The sequence below is a fragment of the Leuciscus leuciscus genome (assembly GCF_965113295.1).
Source record: "Leuciscus leuciscus genome assembly, chromosome: 1".
Lineage (NCBI taxonomy): Eukaryota > Metazoa > Chordata > Actinopteri > Cypriniformes > Leuciscidae > Leuciscus > Leuciscus leuciscus.
In genome coordinates this window covers 40,275,289-40,301,819 of record NC_138725.1, presented here as the reverse complement: position 1 = coordinate 40,301,819, position 26,531 = coordinate 40,275,289, and the positions used below count along the sequence as shown (strand labels likewise).

General features: G+C 38.9%; 2 protein-coding genes across 17 annotated transcripts in view; one reads left to right on the top strand and one right to left on the bottom strand.

Annotated features, from left to right (window-relative positions):
• The window catches only part of nfixb (nuclear factor I/Xb), a 168,923-nt gene extending 162,067 nt beyond the window's left edge, over positions 1-6,856 (top strand). For all 16 annotated transcript variants that reach the window (XM_082181111.1, XM_082181110.1, XM_082181104.1 and 13 more), the window contains one exon: positions 1,654-6,856. In XM_082181111.1, the coding sequence (XP_082037237.1) occupies positions 1,654-1,668 (15 nt within the window). In that variant the 3' untranslated portion in view covers positions 1,669-6,856. The remainder of the gene's footprint in view (positions 1-1,653) is intronic.
• A 6,805-nt stretch (positions 6,857-13,661) lies between these two features.
• On the bottom strand, positions 13,662-18,956 carry nme4 (NME/NM23 nucleoside diphosphate kinase 4). The gene is made up of 5 exons (XM_082182296.1): positions 18,735-18,956; positions 16,504-16,634; positions 16,327-16,428; positions 15,880-15,992; positions 13,662-14,300 (listed from the first exon to the last, which is right to left on the bottom strand). The coding sequence occupies exons 1-5, from the start codon at positions 18,847-18,849 to the stop codon at positions 14,180-14,182; spliced, it is 582 nt and encodes a 193-aa protein (XP_082038422.1). The 5' UTR covers positions 18,850-18,956; the 3' UTR covers positions 13,662-14,179.
• Positions 18,957-26,531: the final 7,575 nt, after the last annotated feature.

Here is a 26,531-nt window from a genome sequence, read left to right as displayed (position 1 = left end):
ATCATGTTTAATCTAACAAATTTTATTCTGCTGCCATTTTTCTTTTTCCTTTTTTTTTTTTTTTTTTTTTTTACAACACTATAAAGGTTAAATGAGTTTCCTAATTAAAAGTAAAAGTTTGACAAGTCGTAAAGTATTTTTACTGGGAAACACAGTAATTCCAAGATAACGAGAACGCACTATAAACTTTGTCTAAATATTTCTCTTTGTAAGAATGTCTGTCCATTGGCGTTATCAGTGTGATATTTGAACTTTATGAGCTGAACTCCTGAGATGCATTAACAGAACGTCTGGTTGAGTTAATAAAGTCAATGTGTTGGTATGTAGAGATGCGTCAGAGCTCTCTTGACATGACATTCCCAGAAGGGAGGTTTGCTGGTTTAGTTCAGGTCAAACTGTGGCGTAAAGGCCCATATGGTGAGCAGGTCAGACTGAACACTCTGTGAGAGTCAAGCCTGACCTCTAGTGGTGTCGTCTGTAACAGCAGTCTTCACACAATTAAGGATTAATGGTGCTGGATCAAGTCATTTCGGATAGATTGTATTTATGAGTTGAACGCATATGAACGCCACCACAAAGGCGCAAATACGAGTTAGAAGCTCAGGATTTTCTTTAAGCTCCAATCTTCAAGAGTTGAGGGAGTTTCAGTGAGAAATGTGGTGAAATACCACGATATTAATAGGTATTTAGAAGTGGCATTGTCAGGCTTTTTTGTTTAAAACAAAATAAGATAATTGTATGCACAAAATATAATAGCATTGTAATATATTCCCCCCTTCTATGTGAAGCGCTTTGAGGTCTCAGAAAAAGCGTTATATAAATGTAACAAAAAAATAAATAAATAACAATACAAAATGTAACACCAGTTTACAGTGGTGTCTTAAATTAATTAAAAACATAAAAACCTGATGCACATTCTTTGTTTTATAGAAGTAGAGTTTAAAAACCTTGCTGTATTTTTGTGTAATTGTTTAAGAGAAAGTACACCATCTTGATCCGACCAAAGTGACTTATACACACCTGACGTCGTAAGCATGACTTCCCAACTCGTAAATACCAACTTCCCAGGAGGACTGGAACACATCAATATTTTACAATAGATTAAATTATACTATGGTATATGTTATAATATCTATGGTATATATGGCAATAAAATGCATTTAATTTAGTTTAAAGTTTAAAAATACAAGTTTAAAATGTATTATTTATTTATATTTTATTATTTATTTTTAAAAATTATAAACAAATTATGAAATTATAATAGGTTTATGTGACGTTTATTATGCTTATCTGAAATAAAATAAACGTATGTTTTGTAATGACTGATATGACTGATAACTACAAAAACGGATATGTGAGATGTTAGTTTAGTCCTATGTTAGGTTTATTTTGGCTTTCAAATATAATGTTTATAAAATGAAATACTCATTAGATGTATAATGTAACCTATAATGATTAAAATTAGTTAGAATAGCATTTTTATCCTCAGAAATTGTAAGATCTATATGAGCAATATTGGCCTTGATAGTACTTGTTATTGGATCAAAAAGAAGTCTGCACAGATAGTTTTATAATAGTACAATATTCTCACTGAGCTGGTGTACAGTATTTTCAGATTGAACACTAACAGTGCTTTTTTATGTGTTTTTACAGTCATGGTTCCTTTGACGAGGTCCTGCCTGCAACCTGTCGACACAATTTGGAAGTTTTATGAAAAAAAAAAAATCCTGTTTGAAAATCCCCTCCGACCTGAAATGCACCCTAAGAAACGTGAGCAGAATATGATTGGGAAACGTTCGACCCTGTATTTGCCAACCGTCAGACGCCCTTCAAGCCCGCTCCTCCACCTCCGTTACAGACGTTCAGATCACAGCAGGAGGTGACGGACTGACTCACACCTACAGCATCTCGCAAGAACCGTCAGAAAAACAACGGCAACATAGAGGAAGAACCTGATGAACTGAGACAGAAACAAGGATGTAGTGTACAATGGCTGGGATTATCAACAGTTTCAGTGGTGAGGATTCAGACACAACTAAATCGAAGATCTTTACTAATTAAACTTCAGTTTTTTTGTTTTCTAAACACTTAAACATGTCATTTCACATCATAAGACGTTTTGCAGCATTTGTAGCTAAATAGCATGCGGTAGAAACGTCTTTTTCGGTCAATTACTAAACTAATTATGAACAGCAGAAGTATTGCACTACAAATATGCGAAGAACACTAGTTTGATGTGCACTATTGAAAATGGGATCGACGGCGGACATTATTTGCACATTTTATTGCGGAGAAAACAAACCCCTCACACTACAGCTACGCAGAGACGCATCTCAGAGGAAGTCCTCGTTTTCAGGCCTCAAACAGAAGCGTTTTAATGAAACAAACGTCCAATTCAGGCCCTTAGTGCCAACTAGACAGCACCAGATTTTAGTTAGTACTCCTATAGGATGAAAAATGCCAACCAGCACACACACACACACACACACACACACACACACTTTAGGCGCTGTCACTTGCGCAAAATTTCGTGGACGAAGAAGGTCCGCTGTGCATCGCTACACTATTGACTATGTACAAAGTACATAATTTGCTGGTCAACGCAGCGGATTTGTGTGACCATCTTGAACTTAATGCGAAATCTGCCCCTCGATAATCATTGCATTCTTTTATTATTTTAAACTCATATCTTTTTTTAATTATTAAAGCCACATGTCTGAAATATACGTTTTTTAGCACAAAAAACTAGCACAGTTTTATCATTTGGTAGAATATAAAATATTTCAATACAAGCATAAATTATATTTATTATTTGTCAAACCCAATTCCCACACACTTGGCAACCCTGGTGAACGTTACTTCACAGCCATGTGACCGAGCTAGAATTTTAAAAAGTCAGAGATAATCATTGCATTCTTTTTTTCTAATTTTTTTTATTACAGCCATATGTCTGAAATATAAGTTTTAAATTCATTGTTAAAATTTTTAAGTAAAATCTCCTTGGGGATATTCTTATTTAAATGATGGTATTTCGTCCGCGAAATTTCGCTGAGCGACTATAAATATGACGGCACCTTAACAGTCATGTGACCGAGCTACAATTTTAAAATCCTTTGTTTAAAAAAAAAAATCTGCGATACTCATTGCATTCTTTTTACTTCAAACTCAATTTTTTAATTAAAGCCATATGTCTGAAATATAAGTTTTAAATTGTTTGTTTAAAAACATAAAGCTCTTAATTAGAAGTAGGAGACTTAAAACAAAAATCTAGTCAAGCAAGGCATAATAAAAGTCCCCAGTTCATTAGCGCTCATAAAGACGGCCCTAGAGACACGCCCACTTCTGTGTTTTGTTTACGTACCTGTTTACACTCCCAGAAGTCCTTGTTCCAAGAACACGCGACCTCGCTGCGGAGCAAAAGAATGTGTGACATATCATAGCCGTGCTCAGAGGGAGGTGGGCCGCTCGGGGGCCGCTTTTATTAGACGCCGCGCTTTACCATTCACTTCAACAGCAACATTTGGGTAACGTTTCGGCATGGCCGTCATAAAAGTACGCGCATACACGCAGTGTCCTCCGCAGGTTGACTACAAAGGGAAGCCTTTAGGGTGAATTACAGTAGCTTCATCCGCTGATAAAACGAACGTTTTGCTTTCAACGCAGCTGTAATGGACAACCTCACTAAATAACTGGACTGCCTGACCATGTATCTCACTGCAGGGAAGCATTGTTGCCGGACGGCGGCCGTGTCATCGCTTTGCTAGAAAACTAACACGGTCTTTTCTTTTCTAATCAAAGGAAGTGCCTCTGTATTCCCATTATGCAATTTGTTAAAACATGAATTCAGGTTATTTTCTTGCATATAAGCTATAGAGGAGCGTGAAATTTTTATGAGAAGAAAAAGAAAAAAAACAAGCGTCAGCTCACTAGTTACAAACATCTTTATATATACAGGATATATCCATATATATTTATATATACATTTTTTTTCTTATTTGCCTAATAAGCTCAATGGCAGTCTAGTTATTTTTTGAAGTATGACATGATCATGAGTTATCATATATCAGAAATCAGAAGTTCCAGTCCCGAAACCCAGTTCTGCACTTAATAAATTAGAGCGAAAAAATAAACTGGCGGAAATCAGATTTCCGTGGAAAACGTTATTGATAGCGTAGGGAGAGAATAAAATGCACGGCTTTTGATTTCTTTTGTGTTTTGGACAGGAAGTATTTGTTATTGCAAAATAAAGTGTGTTGATTGAGCCATGTGCAATGCCTTGGGTAGAAACTGTGTTTGTCTCATTGTTAGGGTGTACAGGAAAGCGTAGAGGTGAAAATCCTTCTATTATAGTAAAGTCCACGCTGTCCGGGACTCTAAACTACAGGGCGGAGAGAGAGAGAGAGAGCGATTGAGAGAGAGAAAAACGGTCTTTGTAAGTTTTGGGAATTTGTTTTGTAATCTTTCCTTTTTTTCTGCTTTTTTTATTGTTCATTTGTAATGATTTGTTCTCAAAACTTAGGAGGGCTGAAGCAGCTGTTTTTTTGCGACACGTAAGAATATATCACTAAATAAAACAGGTGCTTTTTATGGATCAAAGTACGATCAATCTCTATTATACATAAGAAGACAAAAAAATAAGTGTTATCAAGACAAACTTTAGGGAGGGGGGGGGGAACACGTACATTACTCTTTTTCCTTTTTATATTTACTAAAGGGGGAGGGGGTTCATTGTGGTCAAGGTTGTGACAAAAGGCATTTTTCCTCCAACCTTTTCTCCGAAGCGATCGAGGAATGACGACGTCCTAAGAGGTTTTACGGTTTTTACCAAGCTAAAATGCGGTATTTTTGACTTCACGCTATGCATTCCAGTTTTGTAGGACTTCCATACTTTGGGTCGCTCGAACCGCCGTAGTCCTTAACCAACTTCCCGCCGGAAATTTGCTGGCTTTTTGTATGTAGAAAATTTCGAATTCGTTTGAAAGTTATGACAAGATCTTCCCTGTTTATGGGAGAGGCTTTAACGCAGCAGGAATAAACTAAAATGCCCGTCGTAAGCTAGAAACTATGAAGAGACGGGAGATGTGATGTGAATTTGTTATTTTTTATATTTTGATAAACTGGTGAATCTTACAAAAACATGTCATATTTCACTCCAAAATCAAAAGAATAAAAAGATCTTTGGTCAAAAATAGTCAGTGCAGAAACATCTTAATGGTCCTAAACAAATAGGCTTAATTTTTATACTTTATACACAATATCATTTATTTTGGTTTGGGAGTGAAAAAAAATCTATATTTCTTATTAAGCTTCACCCAAACAGACCCCCAAACAACGTTGGCGACCAATCAGAACGAGAGAGTTGAAACTGAACCCCTCCCCCTCCGAACTCGCAGCGCCCTCTCCTGGCCCTCCGTGTAAATGACTCTAAATATTTGTTTTGTGATCTAGTGTTAGACTCAGAGCATCATAAAGGTTGTCCCTAAAAAGTGCCTTTTGTTCACAGACACCATCTTGTAATCCTGAGTGCCCATCTCAAAAAAAGAAAAAAAAAACATTAAAAAAACAAAACAAAAAAGTCCCCTCCTTCAAACTTCTGTATTTCTCCTTCTGCGACTTCTTCAAAGCAGTATATATAGTACTAAAGGAAATCGGTGTGACTTAGTTCCTCTTTTTATTGTTGAATAATTAAGAAAACTGTAAAAAATGACAAAAAAAATAATGACAAAAAAAAAAAACTTTCTGTCTTGCTTTTCCTTCCTCTGTAATCTTGTCTTCTGCCTCTTTTGGACACTGGAGTAGTCTATAGTTGCAAAACCATCGCCCTTCCCTGTGCCCCTTTTCTCTGAACGGAGGGGTTTTAAAATAATAAAAAAAAGAGTAAGAAAAAAATGTTGTCTGAGCAGAATGCAGTTAGCTCACATGTTATTCTTGTCTGTACGCTTCACGTTGTATTCATACCGATCTCTTCAGCTTCTCCATTGAACAGTTAATGTACGTGAACAAGTTACGCCGGTGAGCTCTGGTGGGCCGTCCGACGGACGGATGGGCGTTTCGGCTGCGAGAACGATAGAGGCCGACCGCTGGGGTAGATTAGGCGAGTTTTTGATCTATTTATTTCTTTTTTTGTTACCAAATTCCTTTGATTTGCTATGATCTGTTTGTATTGATATTGCATTGAGAATCTGTATTGATGATGCACCTTTTGAATGGTTGTACGTGACCAGATATTTAATTTAAATAATAATAAAAAAAAGTTCCTGTCTAGACAAAGCACCTTAAAAACGGAGTGGTTTCAGCCCAGGGAAAGCGACAGACAGTTTCGAAGCCCAGCGTTACGAGCCAAACCCTTTAGACCAAAGTGACGCACGCCACAAAAAAACCCTAAAATTAACTTGAAAACTCACCAGCAAAAGCCAATGTGGGCTTAAAGACAACTTGCTTCCTCCCACAAACAAAATATGCAATTGTTTCACTTTCCCGAGTCCGTGAAGCCGGCGTCCGCGTTGGCTGCGATTTATTAATAACTGTAATAAGTGAAAGCCATAGCGACGGACACGTGTTTGGCGCTCTCATCGTCCCTCCCTGGTACTGACCGTCCATTTTCTTTCTTTCTTTGGTATTTACTTTTGTACTCTTTTGTTGAGCGGGGCATTGGAATGCGTTTAGAGTAGCATGAGCCCGCGGCGGCTTCGGTCCTGGTTTGAACTCCTCGAGCGGCGCCCGTCTCGGTCCCACACGCCTTCCAGAGCTCATGGTGAAATGCATGTGTTGATTACAATTTCTTTTCCATAATAAGAAAAACAAGAAAGAGCAGCACCTTTAACTGATTGAATAAAAGGATGTTCTTGACTGTAAAGACGACTCGGTGTGGTTATTTTGATCTTCAGATCCAGTTTAGCTTCTGCAAACTTCCAAGATGATTTAAAATAGGACAAAACAGGCATTAAAATAAGCAAAAAATCAAGGTATTTCATCATTCACCTCATAACTAATATTTTTTCATTTTCCAGGGTTCCCACGGTCTTGTGAAATATGAAGTTGCCTTATCTAGACCTGGAGATGTCATGTAAATGAATAGTATTTTATAACTCCATGTGTGTTTTTATACATTTAGTTAATTTTTAGTCATGCAAAGAGGGAAATTTTCAATCCTTATCCAGAAAATCACAAACAACTGGATAAGTCAAGTGGTCTTCGTCTGTTCCCAGCCAGCACAGCCATGTAGGCCCCACATGGGTTTGCCCAGATGAAATGAACACTGCTTAGTGTGCACACTACAGGCTGTTTAATGTAACACTTAATCAGTGTTGGAGGTAATGAGATAATTAAGTGATTGAATAATGATTGTGCATTATTGATGAACACCTGCTGTTAACAAGCATACTCACTGAAGGAAAGAGAAACACAAGAACTAGGACTGGAAACCAATCAGAGACATCCAGCCTTACACACACACACACACACGTCAAAAATGGCGGCAGTCAACGGGACAGGTGCGTCAGGAGCTCTCCTGGCACTTTTAGTTTTTGGAATTATTTTAAACCTCACAGAATCGGGACAGTTTGTAAACACACAGCAAGTTTCCCATAATATATCAGTGTATCGAGAAACAACGTCAGTAAAGCATTTCGGATATGGAAAGCACATTTTAATGCAGACGTTTGTAAACACTGCGGTCGGCCGGGATCAACACAAGCGAAATAATGCAGTCCGGGGCAAACACCAAAGTGACAGTGGGATTATCATCATACTCTACCTGTTGCTGTCCGGAGATGTGCACCCGTGCCCAGGTCCGATTTTCCGGGACGCCAGCTGTAAGGCACCAGCGAGCGCACTAGTCGCCACTGAGGGGCTGGGGCTCATTCGGCATCGACCGGCAGGTGGATCTATCAATGACGGGGAGCGAAGATCTCGGACGAAGCGGGCTGAGACGCCGGGCTTGGTGAGTGCTGAGGGCCTTGACTGGCCATCTTTCAGCGCGTGGACCGACGGCGGCGGGGCTGTCGCCGTTGAGGAGCAAACAACTACTACAAATTCCTTGCCCTGCGTTTCTGACCCTACTCGATCATATCGTGCGGATGTCAAGGTAACTGGTCATTGCGCTCAAGGTAAGCGTGAAAATCTGCACGATACAACCCACAGTCGTTTCAAAAACATTATAAACCCTGCTTTGAAAAAACACCGCAAACTGAACTTTTTTAAAACTGTCAATCACTCTCGATTGATCTGGGATCAACAACTCAAACCAAGGGGTCTATTTGGAGGGCATATGAACATCCGTAGCCTCAGCCCAAAGTTTGAAGAAGTACATCATCTTCTTATTAACTCCAACTTAGATTTTTTAGGTCTGACAGAATCTTGGTTACATAAAAATTCTCCATCTGCTGCATTACATGTACCAGGGTATAATATTTTTAGACGGGACAGATGTGAGGGAAGAGGGGGAGGGGTAATGATTTACATAAAAGATCACATTAACTGTCAGCAGATATGTTGGCCTTTTGACCATGATTTGGAGTGTATTGGGGTGAATATACTGCTCTCACCTGAAATGTCTTTTGTATTAATTGTTGTATATCGTCCACCCTCCTCTAATAATGATTTCTATATCACTTTTAAAAAGCTACTTCAAGCATGTGATTTTAAAACTGAGGTAATACTGCTTGGTGATCTTAACTGTAACTGGCTTAATAAGACTAATAGGAAATCCCTTAAACAGATCACAGATAGTCTGGATTTTACTCAATTGTTGGAAGGTCCTACTAGAATAACCACATCGTCTCAGACACAGATAGATTTAATATTCAGTAACAAGCCTGAAAGAATTGTAAAAACATTTAATTTTATTACTGGACTGTCTGATCATAATCTGACTCTACTGTCGAGAAAACTTACAAAAAAGCGATTTCATCATTCTAATAAACCCGTGGAGCAACTTAGGATTCCTAAGAATGAAATGGATAATTTTCAAAAGGCAGTACAGCAGACTAATTGGATAGATATATTTACTGGGAATAACATAGAAGAAGTGAGTAAAATGTTTTTTACCAAGCTACAAAATCTAGTTAAGGAGTTTACTAGAAAGGTAAAAGGAAAGAAAAAAGCAAATGTACTCCCCTGGCTCAATACTGAAATATTTAATTTGATGAAAGAAAGAGACTCTGCTTTAAAAAGATCATTAAAAACAAAATTAAATAGTGATAGGCATAGGTTCACTTCATTACGTAATCAAGTGATTAAAGTGATAAGAAAGGCTAAAGCCAATTTTTTTATGACAATTATTAATGAGGGAAAAGGTAACACAAAACTGATCTGGGAACAGATCAAGAATGTGATGGGAATTAGCCATAAGATTAAAAACCAGTTAGAATTGAACCTGAATGGTAAACTAATTCAAGACCCAGCTCAAATAGCTGTAGCTTTTAATGAATATTTTATTAATTCTGTGAATGAAATCGCACAGAATTTTTCCCTGATAACTGGAAATGTTGTCACAATAGATGAAAGCATGCCTTCTTTTAGCATTCAACCTATCTGTGAAGTAAAAACTCAGGCAATTATTAATTCTCTTAAAATCTCATCAACAAAAGATATTTATGGAATGGACTCGAAAATGCTTAAATGCCTGAAAGAACATCTATCTCACCCTATCACACAAATTTTTAATCAGTCAGTACTAGAGGGGATATTTCCAACCACCTGGAAGACTGCAATTGTAATTCCCATTTTTAAGTCAAATGACCCACGGAACATATCTAACTACCGCCCAATTAGTATTCTACCAGTGGTCTCTAAGGTTGCTGAAAAATGTGTATCAGAGCAGCTTGTGTCTTTTCTTAATAATAGTCCCTTCACACTTCATCCGATGCAGTTTGGCTTCCGGGCCCATCACTCCGCAGAAACGGCCAACTGTTACTTTTTAGAGACTGTTAGAGCAATGGTGGACAAGGGAGGTGTTGTTGGCGCTGTGTTTTTAGACCTCCGTAAAGCATTTGACACAGTCAACCATCAGGTCCTTATTGGCAAACTCTCTACTTTTAATTTTTCCCCCTCTGCAATTAAATGGTTTGAGTCATATTTAACTGGTAGAACTCAATTTGTTTCTGTGAACACCCATCATTCACTAGCTCTTAATTTATGCACAGGGGTGCCACAAGGATCAATACTTGGCCCGCTTTTGTTTAGTTTATATATTAATGATTTGCCATCAGTTTGCCCTGATATCAATACAATAATGTATGCGGACGATACCGTAATTTATGTGCATGCCAAGACAAAAAATCTGGCTGCCACAAAATTGACCAAAGCCATGGACCAGATCACCAATTGGCTAATTCGTTCATGTCTTCAATTAAATGTAGATAAAACTGTGGGAATGTTTTTTACAAAAAGACAATGTAATAGTGTGTCAAACATATCAATTTCGGGTCAAAACATTACTATTGTGCCACAATTTAAATATCTGGGCGTTATTATTGATTCTAATCTCTCTTTTAAAACGCATATTAAGAAAGTCTGCAATAGGGTCAAGTTTAGTTTAGCTAATTTTAGATATATTAGAAGTGCCCTTACTTTTAATGCTGCTAAATTATTTATGGATGCAATGATTATGTCACATCTAACATATTGTCTGACAAGCTGGGGACAAACTAACAGCTCATCACTTAAGCCACTAGCAACTATTTATAAAAAAACTCTTAAAATTTTGGACCAGAAGCCTAACAGTTTACACCATTGTATAATTCTTAAAAACTATAAACTGCTGAGCTGGGAAAATGTAATCAAATATAAAAATATTTGTCTGGTTCACAAAATTTTACATAATACCGCTCCGCCTCCTTTCAATTCATTCATAATCCAACGTAATAACAGCAGTCATAATACCAGAAGCACCACACGTGGCGACCTAGTAATCCCACTCAGAAAAAGTACATTTGGTCAATTATCATTTTCATTTACTGCAATACATAACTGGAATTCATTGCCCATTACAATTAAAAACATACATATGTATTCGACTTTTATTGCACACCTTAAAAATTGGCTAATCGACAATTACACCTGCACACATTAATATGCTAGATGTGATGTGCACACTAGATGTGACATGATCATGCTTCTGCCACTTGATCTCTGCTGGCTGCTTCAATGATATGTCCTGTATGTGCTTCAATGTGGCCTTTGCATGATTATTTTTTTGTGTCAATTTTCTCTAGTTTATTGCATGACCTGTTTTTATGTCTTTGCAATTTGTGCTTGCTTGTCTGTTTCAATTTTGTGCCACCTTGTTTGTTTGTCTAAGCTCTTGCTTAAGCCTTGTTTTAATTGTAATGTATTTATTGATGTATGCCAATTAACAACTGGCTGGGGACTACAGCTGGAAATTAGCCGTAGAGGCTAAAGCTGCTCTTTTCATTAAAAAGAGGTTGTCCACATTATTATAAACCAATAAACTAAACTAAACTAAACTAAACTAAACTACTTCCAGCCACTGCCTTGGATGAAATCAACTGAAGATAAAATACATCAAATCTCTCAAGATCTGATTAAACAACTCCACAAACAGCATTACCAGCTTCACTTATTAGTAACCAGACTGACTTTATTTTTGTCAGACGTCTTCAGAAATTCTTATTGAGAATTAACAGAGGTTAAGATGTTGATTATTTATTTGAAAGTAATAGTTTGGTTTGATCTTACCATTATGGCGATCCGTGTCTGCTCTAGTCGGGCCCTTGACTTTTTAACATTAGTTTTTCTCTGGCAGCTGTGTCTGTTTGTTATGGCGAGAACAGCAAGAGAAAATGTAGTCAGATGCTTTAAGCTGATTGATGATAAGAATATAATCATCATCATGTAGTGGCTTAACTCACTGATATTATGTGTGAGGTTTATACAGGTAGTATGTTATTCACTTTGTTTTATTGTTGTGATTCTGCAGCAAGAGATCCAGCACAGTTTAATCAGAACATCAAATGATTTTTAAAACACCATTTACACATGTTGGACTCCAGCAATTTCTACTTGCACACAGACATCAAGAATCAGCATATGAATCTCAACAATGGTGACATGCTTCATGCTGCAATGCATTCTGAGTGCATCATGCGAAACGTATCCATGGCTCCCAGAATGCATTGCAGCATGAAGCATGTCACCATTGTTGAGATTCAGATGCTGATTCTTGATGTCTGTGTGTGAGTAAGATTAGGAGGAGGCCAAAATATGTAAATGGTGTTTTATAAATCATTTGATGATCTGATTGAACTGTTCTGATTAAACTGTGCTAGATCTCTTGCTGCAGAATCACAACAATAAAACAAAGTGAATAACATACTACCTGTATAAACCTCACACATAATATCAGTGAGTTAAGCCACTACATGATGATGATTATATTCTTATCATCAATCAGCTTAAAGCATCTGACTACATTTTCTCTTGCTGTTCTCGCCATAACAAACAGACACAGCTGTCAGAGAAAAACTAATGTTAAAAAGTCAAGAGCCCGACTAGAGCACACACGGATCGCCATAATGGTAAGATCAAACCAAACTATTACTTTCAAATAAATCAACATCTTAACCTCTGTTAATTCTCAATAAGAATTTCTGAAGACGTCTGACAGAAATAAAGTCAGTCTGGTTACTAATAAGTGAAGCTGGTAATGCTGTTTGTGGAGTTGTTTAATCAGATCTTGAGAGATTTGATGTATTTTATCTTCAGTTGAAGACGACGAGTCACGACCAGAAGTCCAGACTAAACCAATTCAGTTCAATTCACCACTACTTGGTGGTGGTGACCAAGTAATCGTTTTGTATTACCTATTTTTATTAGCCATTCAGACAATTCAGAAAAACAAAAATGTGCACGAAATATAGAGGCCTGTATTCATAATATTATGAATGAAATGTGCGTTATTTGGAAGAAAGTCGAGGTGTGACTGACTTAGATAACTATATGGATCCCCCCCCGCGTTCCATTTGGGAGAGACCCAGAGGTGAACTGTCATCCGCGCCCGCGCCTCCGCGCCCCCTCCCCTTTCCCCTTCTCAAACAAACAGCTTCTGTGCACGGCATCTTCTCAGCAAGCAGGGGCACCTGCAGCTGCAGGGGGCGCAAATTTGCCAATTCCACACACAGTGAAATGATAGATAATAGAAAACCGCTTCGCGGCACAGATTTTATTTATTTATTTTTCTGCTCGTGCCGGCGGCGCCGCCCCCCCCAAAAATGCCGCCCCGGGCGATTGCCCGGTTCGCCCGTGCCAAAAACCGCTACTGAGTGTGCACACTAAGCAGTGTTCATTTCATCTGGGCAAACCCATGTGGGGCCTACATGGAAACTGGGGGCAAAACTGGCTGGGCCCCAGTTAGATAGCCCAGGTCAAACCCATTTGGGCCCCACATGACTGTGCTGGCTGGGTTGTTGGACAATGTGAGGCCAAAAGATGGGGAAGTCAAAAAGTTTGAGAACCGTAGAAATGTATACATAGAAGCCACATTCGACCGCTCCAGACATGTCCGGTGTCCGCCATCTTTATGAAACTGTTCATTACAAATCAATGCATTGTTTGGCCTATGGCTGTAAAAACCACCACTGGTTTGGTAACATATTGATCATGCACTTATGTAATATGTAAATATATTCACAAACAAACCATTTTTAAGTTACAGCAAGTATTTATTTCATGTTAAATTAACAGTATATAAATAATTATTTAATGAATTTCCCCCAAGGGATTGGGTTCGGATCACAAACATCTGCTAAAAGGCAAGTAGTCATTTATTTGATTAGTTAAAGCACTGTGTGTGTGGTCACTGGTTAAAGAATGTAACCAATTAAAATTGTAACAATAATTGCTTTTTAGAAACAATTATGAACTATTAAAACTTCTGTTTTGACTAGTACTTGTGCAGCAAAGCAAAAATTTGTCATTTTTAAAATATTCCAGGCCACCTTTTGTAAACATTTTCTCCAAAAGGTTTTTTTTTTGTTTTTTTACTATTTTAAAAATATTTATTATATATAACATTTCAATTTATTTACATTCAACAATTTTACATCATTTGTGCACTTCAGCATCAGCATTTATGTGCTATTGAGGAAATTGACCTGAAATCGTCCCAGCTGAGGGTGATCAGACAAGTTAATTGCACACATACAGTCGTCGGCCCCTCTTAAATGTGGTAAATGCTTTTATGATCGCATCCCTCCCAGTCGACGAGCTCTGAGGACTGAAACCACAGCGAGATCTCCCGCTCCGCTCCTTCCACAGAATCAGAGGCATGCACCACATTTCTGAAGGAATTCAACAGTCATGAAAGTCATTGCATCCATGCCACTCATTTAGGATCTGAACACATAATTACAGCTGAGATTCTTGATAACGCTTTATAATAAGGTCTCATTAGTTAATGCATTAAGAAGTATTAACTAACACAATTGTTACAGAATTATTTATTCATCTTTGTTAAAGTAAAACTACCGTTCATTGTTAGTTCACGTCCGTTCATGCCGCATGTCCATTAGTTCATATTAACAGATACAACTTTTGTTTGTGCCCCTATTATGCTTTTTTGAATATTACTTTTCATGTAGTGAATAATATTGCTGTTTGTCAGTTTCAAAGGTCAAAGTGCACGACAAATAAAGTTAATGTCTCCGAAAAATAAAATCAATTCTGAACTGCCAAAATGAGTCGTCAGTAATTCCACAGAAAGGTTCACTTACTGTTACATATCTACATAACAATGTAACACATTTGCATGATGTCAGCTGATGGTCTTCATTGGTTGCTCGTGAATAACATTTACTTTGACCCTCAAACACTGTAGATGAAGCTGAGGCTGGAAGAGTTTGGTTCATGTTGTCGACAAGACGCTGTTTTCTGCTCTGTGGAAGCAAATCCACTTTCCATACATTTCCAAAGGATGAGGACTCGAATCGATACGGTAAAACCGAGGCCATCGTTCCTGTTCCCCTCATTGTGTATCATGTGCTGAGGAAGATCTAGAGCTGACCAATCACAGACTCTGCTAGATAAATAGGCAGTTGTGCTGTATCAGTTTCACCTTCATAAATCCTCCCCTGTGGCCTCATGGGACAGTAAAGTGTCCATCATATGCGAACTTCAGAATCACGCCAGAAGTAGTTGGTCAACCGGGTACTTTTCGCAAACTCTTTTAATATGAATGCCATGAATTTGGACACTCCTCGGTTCACATACTGTTTTTCGCGTCCTATATAGAATAGAAGTGGCATTTTCATACGCAGCATGAATCTTTGAACGAACCATTTTAAGACTCTTTGAAAAATGAGGTGATGTTCAATGTATATTATGAGAAAATGAAAGTGTTTTTGACCTTTGATGTGTGTAAACCTATTGTAGGAGACTTCCAAAACTAAACTAGGAGACTTTAAAATGGCATTATAGGGGCACTTTAGTAATGTGTTTGCAAATGTTTAAATAAACATTAATAGATGATTTAGAAGTAACTTTAAATGTAGTTCATGTTAACTAATCGTATAATGTTAACAAATTGAACCTTTTTTTAAATTATTGTTACTACCAAAAAAAATAATTAAAACCTCAAAACAACCATTTCTGAGATGATAATCAGACGCAACTCGGTCAATTTAACAACATGAAATGTGGTGAACTCATGTGGCAACAATATAGTACACTACTGTTTGAATATCTATTTTTTTCCCCTTTTTTAGATTTCATTTGTTTATTTTTTCTTTAAACAAATTAAAAAAACAGTTTATTATTGAACGTAACATTTGAACATTTAAAAAATATATAATCACTATAAATGTATAGTGTGCAGTGTGCAGTACACTAGTACTCAAAATGTGTGTGTGTGTGTGTGTGTACCTGCTGATGTGAACGCTGAAATCTCCTCTAATAGTTCCAGGTGAAGCTTCAGCAGGGTCAGTGTCTCCCACCAGCATACGGGACGACCTCACCACATTATGCCCCTCCCACACCTGAAAACAAGCCAATGAGAACTCCTCAATCTTTATGACAGAATGTGACATGTGTAACGGTTTGAAGAACAGTTTCAGACAGTAGTATGTAATGGTTTGAATAACACAGTTAAAAACCATAGTATGCAATACCTTTTTCTTCTTCATTGCATATTTAATTAGGTGAGTGGCATCTACTTTTTATTTAAAATGTAATTTTGCATTTTGAATAAATTGTGTAAAACTTACTTTTGGATGTTCATTAATCACATTGGAAATCAAAGTGCTCTTATTTGCATACTGTAGTATTATAGTATTACAGCTGTATGATATTCATAACTGGTGGTTACTCTACCATGGCGACTACAGGGCCAGAGGTCATGTAATACAGCAGGCTGGAGTAGAAGGGTTTCTTCCGCAGCGAGATGTAATGCTGAGCTAAAAGCTTGTCAGAAGCCTGAAACACACACAGATACATGATGTACAAACATGTCACACACACTCATGAACGTCTTGTGTGTGTATCACGCACCTGCAGCATCTTCAGACCCACCAATCGGAATCCTCGCTGCTCGAAGCGCTTGATGACATCACCGATCAGACGCCTCTGAACGCCATCAGGTTTCACAGCGACCAAAGTGCGTTCTCTAATGCCAGACAAATCTAAAGCAGTTCAGAAACATGTCAATACATGTCAGTTTTCATGGCAACTACACACATTATTATAATTTTTTCAGATTAATGATAAATTTGTTAAGCAAACAGTGCCATCTACTGACCAAGGATGAGACAATAGTAGTATATATATACTGCATGTCCCTGCTAAAAGCTTCCTGCCATTAACATTGTCATTGTCTCTCAATATTGGTAAATTAGCAGCATTTTGAATATTCATTGCAGAAACAGAGTGATATTTCATCTGATATCATCAGGAAAATTGACCATCTCTTACAGGAATACTAACAGTCTCTATAAAGAAAAGTTCCTGCAAACGTGACAGACACGCGATCACTTAGTCATTCCTTGAAGCTTTATCAAATTAAGGTGGTTCCACACACACACACTGACACACACAGACTCTCTCTCTCTCTCTCTCTCTCTCTCTCTCTCTCTCTCTCTCTCTCTCTCTCTCTCTCTCTCTCTCTCTCTCTCTCTCTCTCTCTCTCTCTCTCTCTCTCTCTCTCTCTCTCTCTCTCTCTCTCTCTCTCTCTCTCTCTCTCTCTCTCACTCACTCACTCACTCACTCACTCACTCACTCACTCACTCACTCACTCTCACACACACACACACACACACACACACACACACAAATGTGCTCAGTTTGAGCCCCATAGGCTGCCAAAATGCATTCAATACAATACTCTGATTGGCCTTCAGACGGACCAATCACACACACCGTGAAGCGGGAGTTCGAGGTCACCACAGTTAGTCAGGTCTAACCAGTACCAGTCTGTAGCAGTACCATAGTACAGTGATGTATACTGTGGTAATACTGTGGTACCTTTAGGCCTATATGTATTAATTAAATATAATATTATTTATAATATAATATAATGTTATTTTAGTTTTATTGTTAGTAATTCTCCTATGTGCTTTTGTCATTTTATTAGGTTTTTTAAATATTTAGGTTTAAGATTAATATTTCAGTTTTAGTTTAGATTTAGATGTATTTACAGTAGTCAACATTTGAAGTGGATCAAAAAAGTTCAACAAAGTTGTCCTAAGACAAGAACGGTACCTATTGTTCAAAATTCATGTATAACTTTGAAGAAAGGTTTTGATCCACTTCAAATGTTGACTATTGTATTTCTATTTAATAATTTTAGTTTTTTACCAAGGCAACATTTCTTGTTTTCATTTAGTTTTAGTTATTTCCCCCAGCTTTATTTCATTTAACTGAAATGTAGTCATATGTGCATACATTTTGGTGGATTACAGTTGAAGGAGTTTGAAGTTTGAGATGTGAGTATTTTTTTGCTCATGTGTAGTTTTTGTCTTTAGTTTCAGTTTCAGTGTGTGATACAGAAAGCCAGTGCAATCTTGACCTGTGCAACTAAATCTATTAAGTGTGAGAGGACAACTTGCACGAGCTCCTAATGTAGTCAGCACTCACCCACGTGAGGACGCAATAACACAATTAACCAATCACTGATCACCTGAGGACAGAGCACATACACTTATATACTATAGCCTAGATAAAACTGGATTTAAAAAAATATAGCCTAGCCTAATTCAATATATTTTTGTAATGGCTGTAACAAAATACTGGTATCATATGTTTCTATACCGAGGTACATTCGTTTAGGCCTATAGGCTTATACAGCGTGGCATAATATTAAAATTATCAAATTCATTCATATCATGGTCGTCGAGGTATTTCAATGGATAAGTTAGGCCTACCATGAAATATTTCCAAAATCAGCCTTACAAAAAGTACCATGGAAGAACAATATTATCAAATCCAATACAATCGTAGCCTACTAAAAAATATATTTTATTTATTATTTTATTTTATTAGTAATTTTATTACTCTTTATTACTCGCGTGGTGTGTACAAAACTCATCTTTTTTACTCGTTGTTTAGTGAAGCATTACTGGTACACATCTTTGAATATGTTATTTCCACGCACGCTAAAAGGTCAATAAAATGATACTGTCATGGTACTTTTAATTTTCCCTGTCCTAAAACTTCTCCTTAAAGAGCATTTTTACCACTAAACCTGTTTGTTCTCCACACAGAGAGAGAGATGCATGTAAACAGACCTGTGTCACTGCTGAGGCTGCGCGCGTGCCCGTGTCCCAAGGCGCGCGTGGAGCTCCGTGTGGCCGCTCGCGCTCCGTGGACGCCGAGGGCAAATCTCACAAACATCATCTTCATTTCCAGGTCAAGCCCTTCTCGAAACTTCACCGAGCAGCGCTTTTACAACTCCGAAACTTAAGAGCGGTCCGATAATTTTAACCCCCGGACCGTTACACACATATACGCGCGCGGTCATTCACCTGAGGTCAAAGTCAAGCGACCAGTCACAGTATATGTGCAGATGAGGAGCGCGTGTGTGTGCGTGTCATGGGAAGAAGAGACCCGCAAATTACAGTGTAATTACTGCTCATCACGTGCACAAACACGACCTCTTAATTAACACCATTTCCTGTTTGGAGAGGCATGAAAGATAGACGCACAAAAATGCATAAACCATATGAAAAAGACAGCTAAACAAAAAACTGAACTTAAGTAACAGTTTGTTCTTTAAATTATTTTAATTCTATAGAAAGAATATTTTGTCAGATTTTATTTTAACTTCAGGGGACATTTTGTTTCAGCTATCCTGTCCCAAAAGTGAAGTGAGGTCGAAAGACAAGCACACATTAATCGATTGCTGGCAGGGAGACAACACAATAAATGTTAGCCTTTGGAGAACAAACACAGATAGAGCTGACTACTTTTGATCATTTCAAACAGAGGATTCAATCCCATTAACTGATCACTCATAGTAGAGATGTAGCCTATAGGCTACGAGTGAATAATTCTACTAGCCTTGATCACTGATAATGTGAGACAGACAGCAGAGAAAGGAAATTACAAATGATTCAGTTTGTGTTATTAAGAGACTTTAACGTTCAGCACATGAAGGCGATGTAAACAGTGACATCACACTGGAATGAGAAGTTTAATAGGATTCCTGGTAACACTTTACTACAAGATCTCGTTACTTAACATTAGTTAAAGGCAGGGTAGGCGATCTGGTCCAGATTTTGTTTTTAGTTATGCTGGTTGAAAGTCTCTTCACATCCTGATAGCAATCACTAAGTGTTCTAAATGTATTTATATATGAATACTTATATCGTCTTTGTAGGAAGGCGTAGGGCCATAAAATGTTCGGTCCGAATGCAATGATACGATGTCCTACCTGCCAGTCAACATATGTGTATTTACATACCTCTGCGCACCTGCTCGTGCAGACATCACTTGTCATCAGTGCGTTTCATGAAGAGAGACAGATGTTAGACAGACGTCAGTCACAGGGCGCCGCAACCGAAACAGCAAAACAGCAGCCGCCTTTTACAGTTCCTCCTGAACTAAAACAACAAGCTTATGCTGCGTTCACGCCATAAATACGGTCATTTAGAAGAGATGGAAACCTGTGACGTTATACTCTGAGCAGTTTGTGCTCTTTAAGTTATGTTCATTATTATTGTAATGTAATGTGCTTTGAGACACATGGTAGAGATAAGGTAGTTTAACGGTGTCTCTGTGATGCTTTTGTTTGCTCCCTGCTGTGTGTGTTCATGTGTTTTGAAGGAGGCGTGTCTGCAGACCTCCAGCACCGAGCCCAAAATCAAGCGGTTCTGCAGAGCCAAATGAAGTCCAGCTCCCCCTCTCTGAACTTTATGGGTGGAGTTTGACCTAGTCCAGCTGACCTGCTCTACCTCTGTGGATCTAATGGGTGGAGTTATATTCAGTGATTGGGGTTTGTGTTTGGTTGAACCGTCTAACTGGACGTCAAGCTCCACCCTTGGGCTCTGCAGCCTCTGGCAGCCGGTAGCCTCGCAGCACTACCCTAAAACTCGCCCTTAACACGCCTCCATAGAACAACCACACAAACTCACCATTTCACCAGTTGACTGAAAACTAGCTAGATCGCAAAATCAGCATGACAGAAGCGAATGGTATTTACTTAAAGGCTTAAAATATTAGTTCACTTCAGAATTAAAATTTCCTGATAATTTACTCAACCCCACATCATCCAAGATGTTCATGTCCTTCTTTCTTCAGTCAAAAAGAAATTAACGTTATTGAGGAAAACATTCCAGGACTTTTCTCCATATAGTGGACTTCAATGGGGTCCAACGGTTAAAGGCCCAAATTGCAGTTTCAGTGCAGCTTTAAAGGGCTTTACACGATCCCAGCCGAGGAATAAGGGTCTTATCTAGCAAAACAGTCTGTCATTTTCTATAAAAAAAAAACAAAAAACATTTCTATACTTTTTAACCACAAATGCTCATCTTACACTATACTCTGCGATGCGTCACACATTACATAATCATATTGAAAGGTCACACGTGTTCTGGGTCAAAAATGTAGGGTAGGGTGAAAAACTCCATCTCTTTTTCTCCTCCAACTTCAAAATCGTCCGACACCGTTATTTTACCTTTTATTTATTTATTTATAAATAGATTTATCATCTTAGTCGGCACAAACTTAGTCTTTGTACATTCGCTTTGTAAATACTATAGGTCTGTACTTCCGCCTACGTCACGCGTGAACTTTCAACATGATTACGTAATGTGTGGCGCATCGCAGAGCTAGTGCAAGACAAGCATTTGTGGTTAAAAAGTATATAAATGTTTTTTTGTTTTTTTTTAGAAAATGACAGACTGTTTCACCAGATAAGACCCTTATTCCTGATTAACTCACCATGAGTTTCATAGCAGCGCTGACAGCAAATCAAGCCAATGACAAACACAAGGAAAACACGCAACAATGAACACACAGACCCATATGCCGAAACAGATTATTTGACTCACTTATTTAGACTTGCACTAATCTCATAACATTATTCATGCAACTGTACAGAATATAAACATCTAAATAATAATAGTATAGCAATAGTAAAAATATATAGTAATTTCTGTTAGTAATGATTTTGCTCGTTTACCAATTCCAGCGTAATGCCAAAACAATGAAAAATGTGTGAAAAAAATATATATTTTTAAACATTCAAGCATGAACACCTATTCTAATAGACCAACATCTTTGGAAAAGATGATACTAGGTCTCCTTTTATGGAAGGCATTTTCTGCCAAATTTAAATAAATAAATTAAATGATTAAAATAAAAATTAAAACCAGATTAACGATTTCATTACAGAAAACAGTACGCAAAATATGTGACAAAATTGAGAATGAAATTAAATGATTTCATTTTCACAGCATTATCCCTGTCAAATTGAAAAATAAAATGCAATTGGTGATTTCACATTTCATTTTCACTACAGTCTCGAGGCAAGACTGCCAATATTAAAATGAAAAGCCAAACGTGAAAAAGAAACTACAAATACAGTTTTTACAATGCTCTTTAGTAACGCTCACGCAATAATAGTGACACAATTCAAATACAAATGTAAATTTTCGTTTTCATTTTAATTCCTCTTTTATTTCACAGTTTTCATTTTCGTTTTCATTTTCAAAGACAACCTGCATGCAAATTCTATGTTAATGAGTGGGTGTGGCTTATTCTAGTAACGGCGCTGAGACACGCCTTCTGTAAAGCGAAGTCCTTGACGTCCCGTGTGCATGATTTGAATGTGTGAAACGAAATTATTTAAATGTGATTATATTATAATCGAGACGACGAGATATGGCGAAATCTGTTAGTGAGCTTTTGCGGGAAGCTGCCGCAACATTAGAACATGGAAACAACCAGCCTGACCATGTTAGTTATGATGTTAGACTCAGACTAGACCATAATCGACGATGAGGTTCATTCATGTATTAGGCTGTTTTGGAAATCCAACTATTTGGGTGTACAAAGGTCTTATAGTAACACAATTTCTACAACAATTATAGCCAGACATTAATACCCGCTAGCTTTAACCGAGAGCCTCGGCCAATGTTTCATATTCGCGTCGTGCCTAACAACGCCCTTCAGCCGTGACTTATTCAGATACTACAGCACTAGCCTGTATTTGTCTGCTGTTTAACTGTTACGTGTCTTTTGCTTATTTTAAGTTTGTGTACAAAAAGAATCACAATGCTGATTTTCATTTCCAGTAACAAATTCTGGATGAGATCGAGAAAGCGAGTGTACCTGCATTTACAGTAGGCTAGATATAGCATTTTCCTTCAGGTCAGTGCTATATTCATAAAAAAAAATCCGTTTGAATGTCCGGTGTGATATCTTGTACCTTTAACAGTTAATAGGGGTTGTCCGTGCCTATAGTCATGTCAGTTGCGTCTTTCTTCTCCGTGATCACAAGTTTGAGTCATTTCAAAAGTCTTCTCTACTGACTGACTGACTCACTCATTAAGACAGTCATTGTCTCCATCTAATGGAGAAATAATGTAACTTCTTCTGCTGCTTTATGGTCAGGGACTATTTTTTTTTTCTCCAGCGGAAGGAATTGGCTTTTAGTGATTCATTTTACTTCATGATAGTTGCATAGATACATATGTTTCGGGTCAAGTATTGCGTGGTTTTTTTATAAAATCAATAAGGTACTCTAGTCTAGGCTAGTGCTGTATCTGAATAAGTCACGGCTGAAGGGCGTTGTTAGGCACGACGCGAATATGAAACATTTGTCACGGGGTGACGAAGGCGGGAACCTTTTTTTTTTTTGAGAGCGTGTTTCCCCTGGGGAGTGCTTCCGCGGTGACACCGGGACGGTTCCGGTTTCCCGCGTGAGTGTCATGGCGGCGGGCGAGGCTTGAGGAAAACTCGCGGCAGGTGTGAGAGGGGAGGATACAGGATGGTGATTGGGACCTGGAGGAGGAAGGTGGCTGATAAAAGGACACTTTGGCAGTGAGGAAGGCGCGCAGGAGGGCTCGAGGAGAGGTGAGGCACGCAGCACGTGAGCGGCCGTGGCCGCGGGAGAGAGAGGCACGAGCAGAGGGGGACACGACGAGAATGAGAGGTGAGACGCGCAGCACGTGAGCGGCCGTGGCCGCGGCGGGAGGCCGCGGGAGAGAGAGGACGAGAGAGACAGATGAGAGAGCCAGAGAAAACTTCGGCTGGATTGCGGGCGGAAGCCTTGGTACACTGAGTCTGTTGAATTGCAGTTTTATTGTGGAAATGAGCACGAGTGAAACCTTACAGTGTGTGGTGGAAATGTGAGTGTGGGAATTATTTCTGCTGTTCACTCGCAATCACAGCTGTCCATTCCTCTCTCTGTCTGAGTCCAGTGAAGAGCCTGCTAATGCTGTGAGTTACACGTGTCCATTCCTCTCTCTGTCTGAGTCCAGTGAAGAGCCTGCTAATGCTGTGAGTTACACGTGTCCATTCCTCTCTCTGTCTGAGTCCAGTGAAGAGCCTGCTAATGCTGTGAGTTACACGTGTCCATTCCTCTCTCTGTCTGAGTCCAGTGAAGAGCCTGCTAATGCTGTGAGTTACACGTGTCCATTCCTCTCTCTGTCTGAGTCCAGTGAAGAGCCTGCTAATGCTGTGAGTTACACGTGTCCATTCCTCTCTCTGTCTGAGTCCAGTGAAGAGCCTGCTAATGCTGTGAGTTACACGTGTCCATTCCTCTCTCTGTCTGAGTCCAGTGAAGAGCCTGCTAATGCTGTGAGTTACACGTGTCCATTCCTCTCTCTGTCTGAGTCCAGTGAAGAGCCTGCTAATGCTGTGAGTTACACGTGTCCATTCCTCTCTCTGTCTGAGTCCAGTGAAGAGCCTGCTAATGCTGTGAGTTACACGTGTCCATTCCTCTCTCTGTCTGAGTCCAGTGAAGAGCCTGCTAATGCTGTGAGTTACACGTGTCTATTCCTCTCTCTGTCTGAGTCCAGTGAAGAGCCTGCTAATGCTGTGAGTTACACGTGTCTATTCCTCTCTCTGTCTGAGTCCAGTGAAGAGCCTGCTAATGCTGTGAGTTACACGTGTCTATTCCTCTCTCTGTCTGAGTCCAGTGAAGAACCTGCTAATGCTGTGAGTTACACGTGTCTATTCCTCTCTCTGTCTGAGTCCAGTGAAGAGCCTGCTAATGCTGTGAGTTACACGTGTCCATTCCTCTCTCTGTCTGAGTCCAGTGAAGAGCCTGCTAATGCTGTGAGTTACACGTGTCTATTCCTCTCTCTGTCTGAGTCCAGTGAAGAGCCTGCTAATGCTGTGAGTTACACGTGTCTATTCCTCTCTCTGTCTGAGTCCAGTGAAGAGCCTGCTAATGCTGTGAGTTACACGTGTCCATTCCTCTCTCTGTCTGAGTCCAGTGAAGAATCTGCTAACGCTGTGAGTTACATGTATCTTCCACTCTCTGCCTGAGGCTAGTGAAGAGCCTGCTAATGCTGTGAGTTACACGTATCCATTTCTCTCTCTGCCTGAGTCCAGTGAAGACCCTGCTAACGCTGTGAGTTACATGTATTCATTCCTCTCTCTGTCTGAGTCCAGTGAAGAATCTGCTAACGCTGTGAGTTACATGTATCTTCCACTCTCTGCCTGAGGCTAGTGAAGAGCCGGCTAATGCTGGAGAGGCCTGTTGATGCTGAAAGAGCCCGTTAATGCTGGAAGAGCCTGAGGCTAGTGAAGAGCCGGCTAATGCCGGAAGGGCCTGCTAATGCTGGAAGAGCCTGCTGATGCTGGAAGAGCCCGTTAATGCTGGAAGAGCCTGAGGCTAGTGAAGAGCCGGCTAATGCCGGAAGGGCCTGCTAATGCTGGAAGAGCCTGCTGATGCTGGAAGAGCCTGTTAATGCTGGAAGAGCCTGAGGCTAGTGAAGAGCCGGCTGATGCTGGAAGAGCCTGCTGATGCTGGAAGAACCTGCTCCCGAAGAAAAGAGGATGCGGAAGGGACTTTGTATTGTTTTTATTATTTAATTAAGCGTATATTTATTTTGAATGCTGTGTCCGCCATTCCTTTGTGTCCACGGCCGGCTCCTCAGGGGCGGCATGCAAGCGAAGGGGTGGGCGGCCCGCTGGCGCTCCACCCCGACCTGTGACACATTGGCCGAGGTTCTCGGTTAAAGCTAGCGGGTATTAATGTCTGGCTATAATTGTTGTAGAAATTGTGTTACTATAAGACCTTTGTACACCCAAATAGTTGAATTTCCAAAACAGCCTAATACATGAATGAACCTCATCGTCGATTATGGTCTAGTCTGAGTCTAACATCATAACTAACATGGTCAGGCTGGTTGTTTCCATGTTCTAATGTTGCGGCAGCTTCCCGCAAAAGCTCACTAACAGATTTCGCCATATCTCGTCATCTCGATTATAATATAATCACATTTAAATAATTTCGTTTCACACATTCAAATCATGCACACGGGACGTCAAGGACTTCGCTTTACAGAAGGCGTGTCTCAGCGCCGTTACTAGAATAAGCCACACCCACTCATTAACATAGAATTTGCATGCAGGTTGTCTTTGAAAATGAAAACGAAAATGAAAACTGTGAAATAAAAGAGGAATTAAAATGAAAACGAAAATTTACATTTGTATTTGAATTGTGTCACTATTGCGTGAGCGTTACTAAAGAGCATTGTAAAAACTGTATTTGTAGTTTCTTTTTCACGTTTGGCTTTTCATTTTAATATTGGCAGTCTTGCCTCGAGACTGTAGTGAAAATGAAATGTGAAATCACCAATTGCATTTTATTTTTCAATTTGACAGGGATAATGCTGTGAAAATGAAATCATTTAATTTCATTCTCAATTTTGTCACATTTTTTGCGTACTGTTTTCTGTAATGAAATCGTTAATCTGGTTTTAATTTTAATCATTTAATTTATTTATTTAAATTTGGCAGAAAATGCCTTCCATATCCTTTAAACATAAATATGTTAAGATTATGCTTTAAATAAGAAAATAAAACTGTATGTTTTGCCATCATCACATAGCCTACAACTCACCCATAAT

Bases quoted from the DNA above. Each gene is read 5' to 3' on its own strand.
- nme4 (XM_082182296.1), bottom strand. From the start codon at position 18,849: ATGAAGATGATGTTTGTGAGATTTGCCCTCGGCGTCCACGGAGCGCGA. The intron at 16,429-16,503 runs GTGCGTGATACA...TGTGTGTTTCAG, and splicing joins TGGGTCTGAAGATGCTGCAG to GCTTCTGACAAGCTTTTAGC. The intron at 15,993-16,326 runs GTAGAGTAACCA...GCTTGTTTTCAG, and splicing joins CTGGCCCTGTAGTCGCCATG to GTGTGGGAGGGGCATAATGT.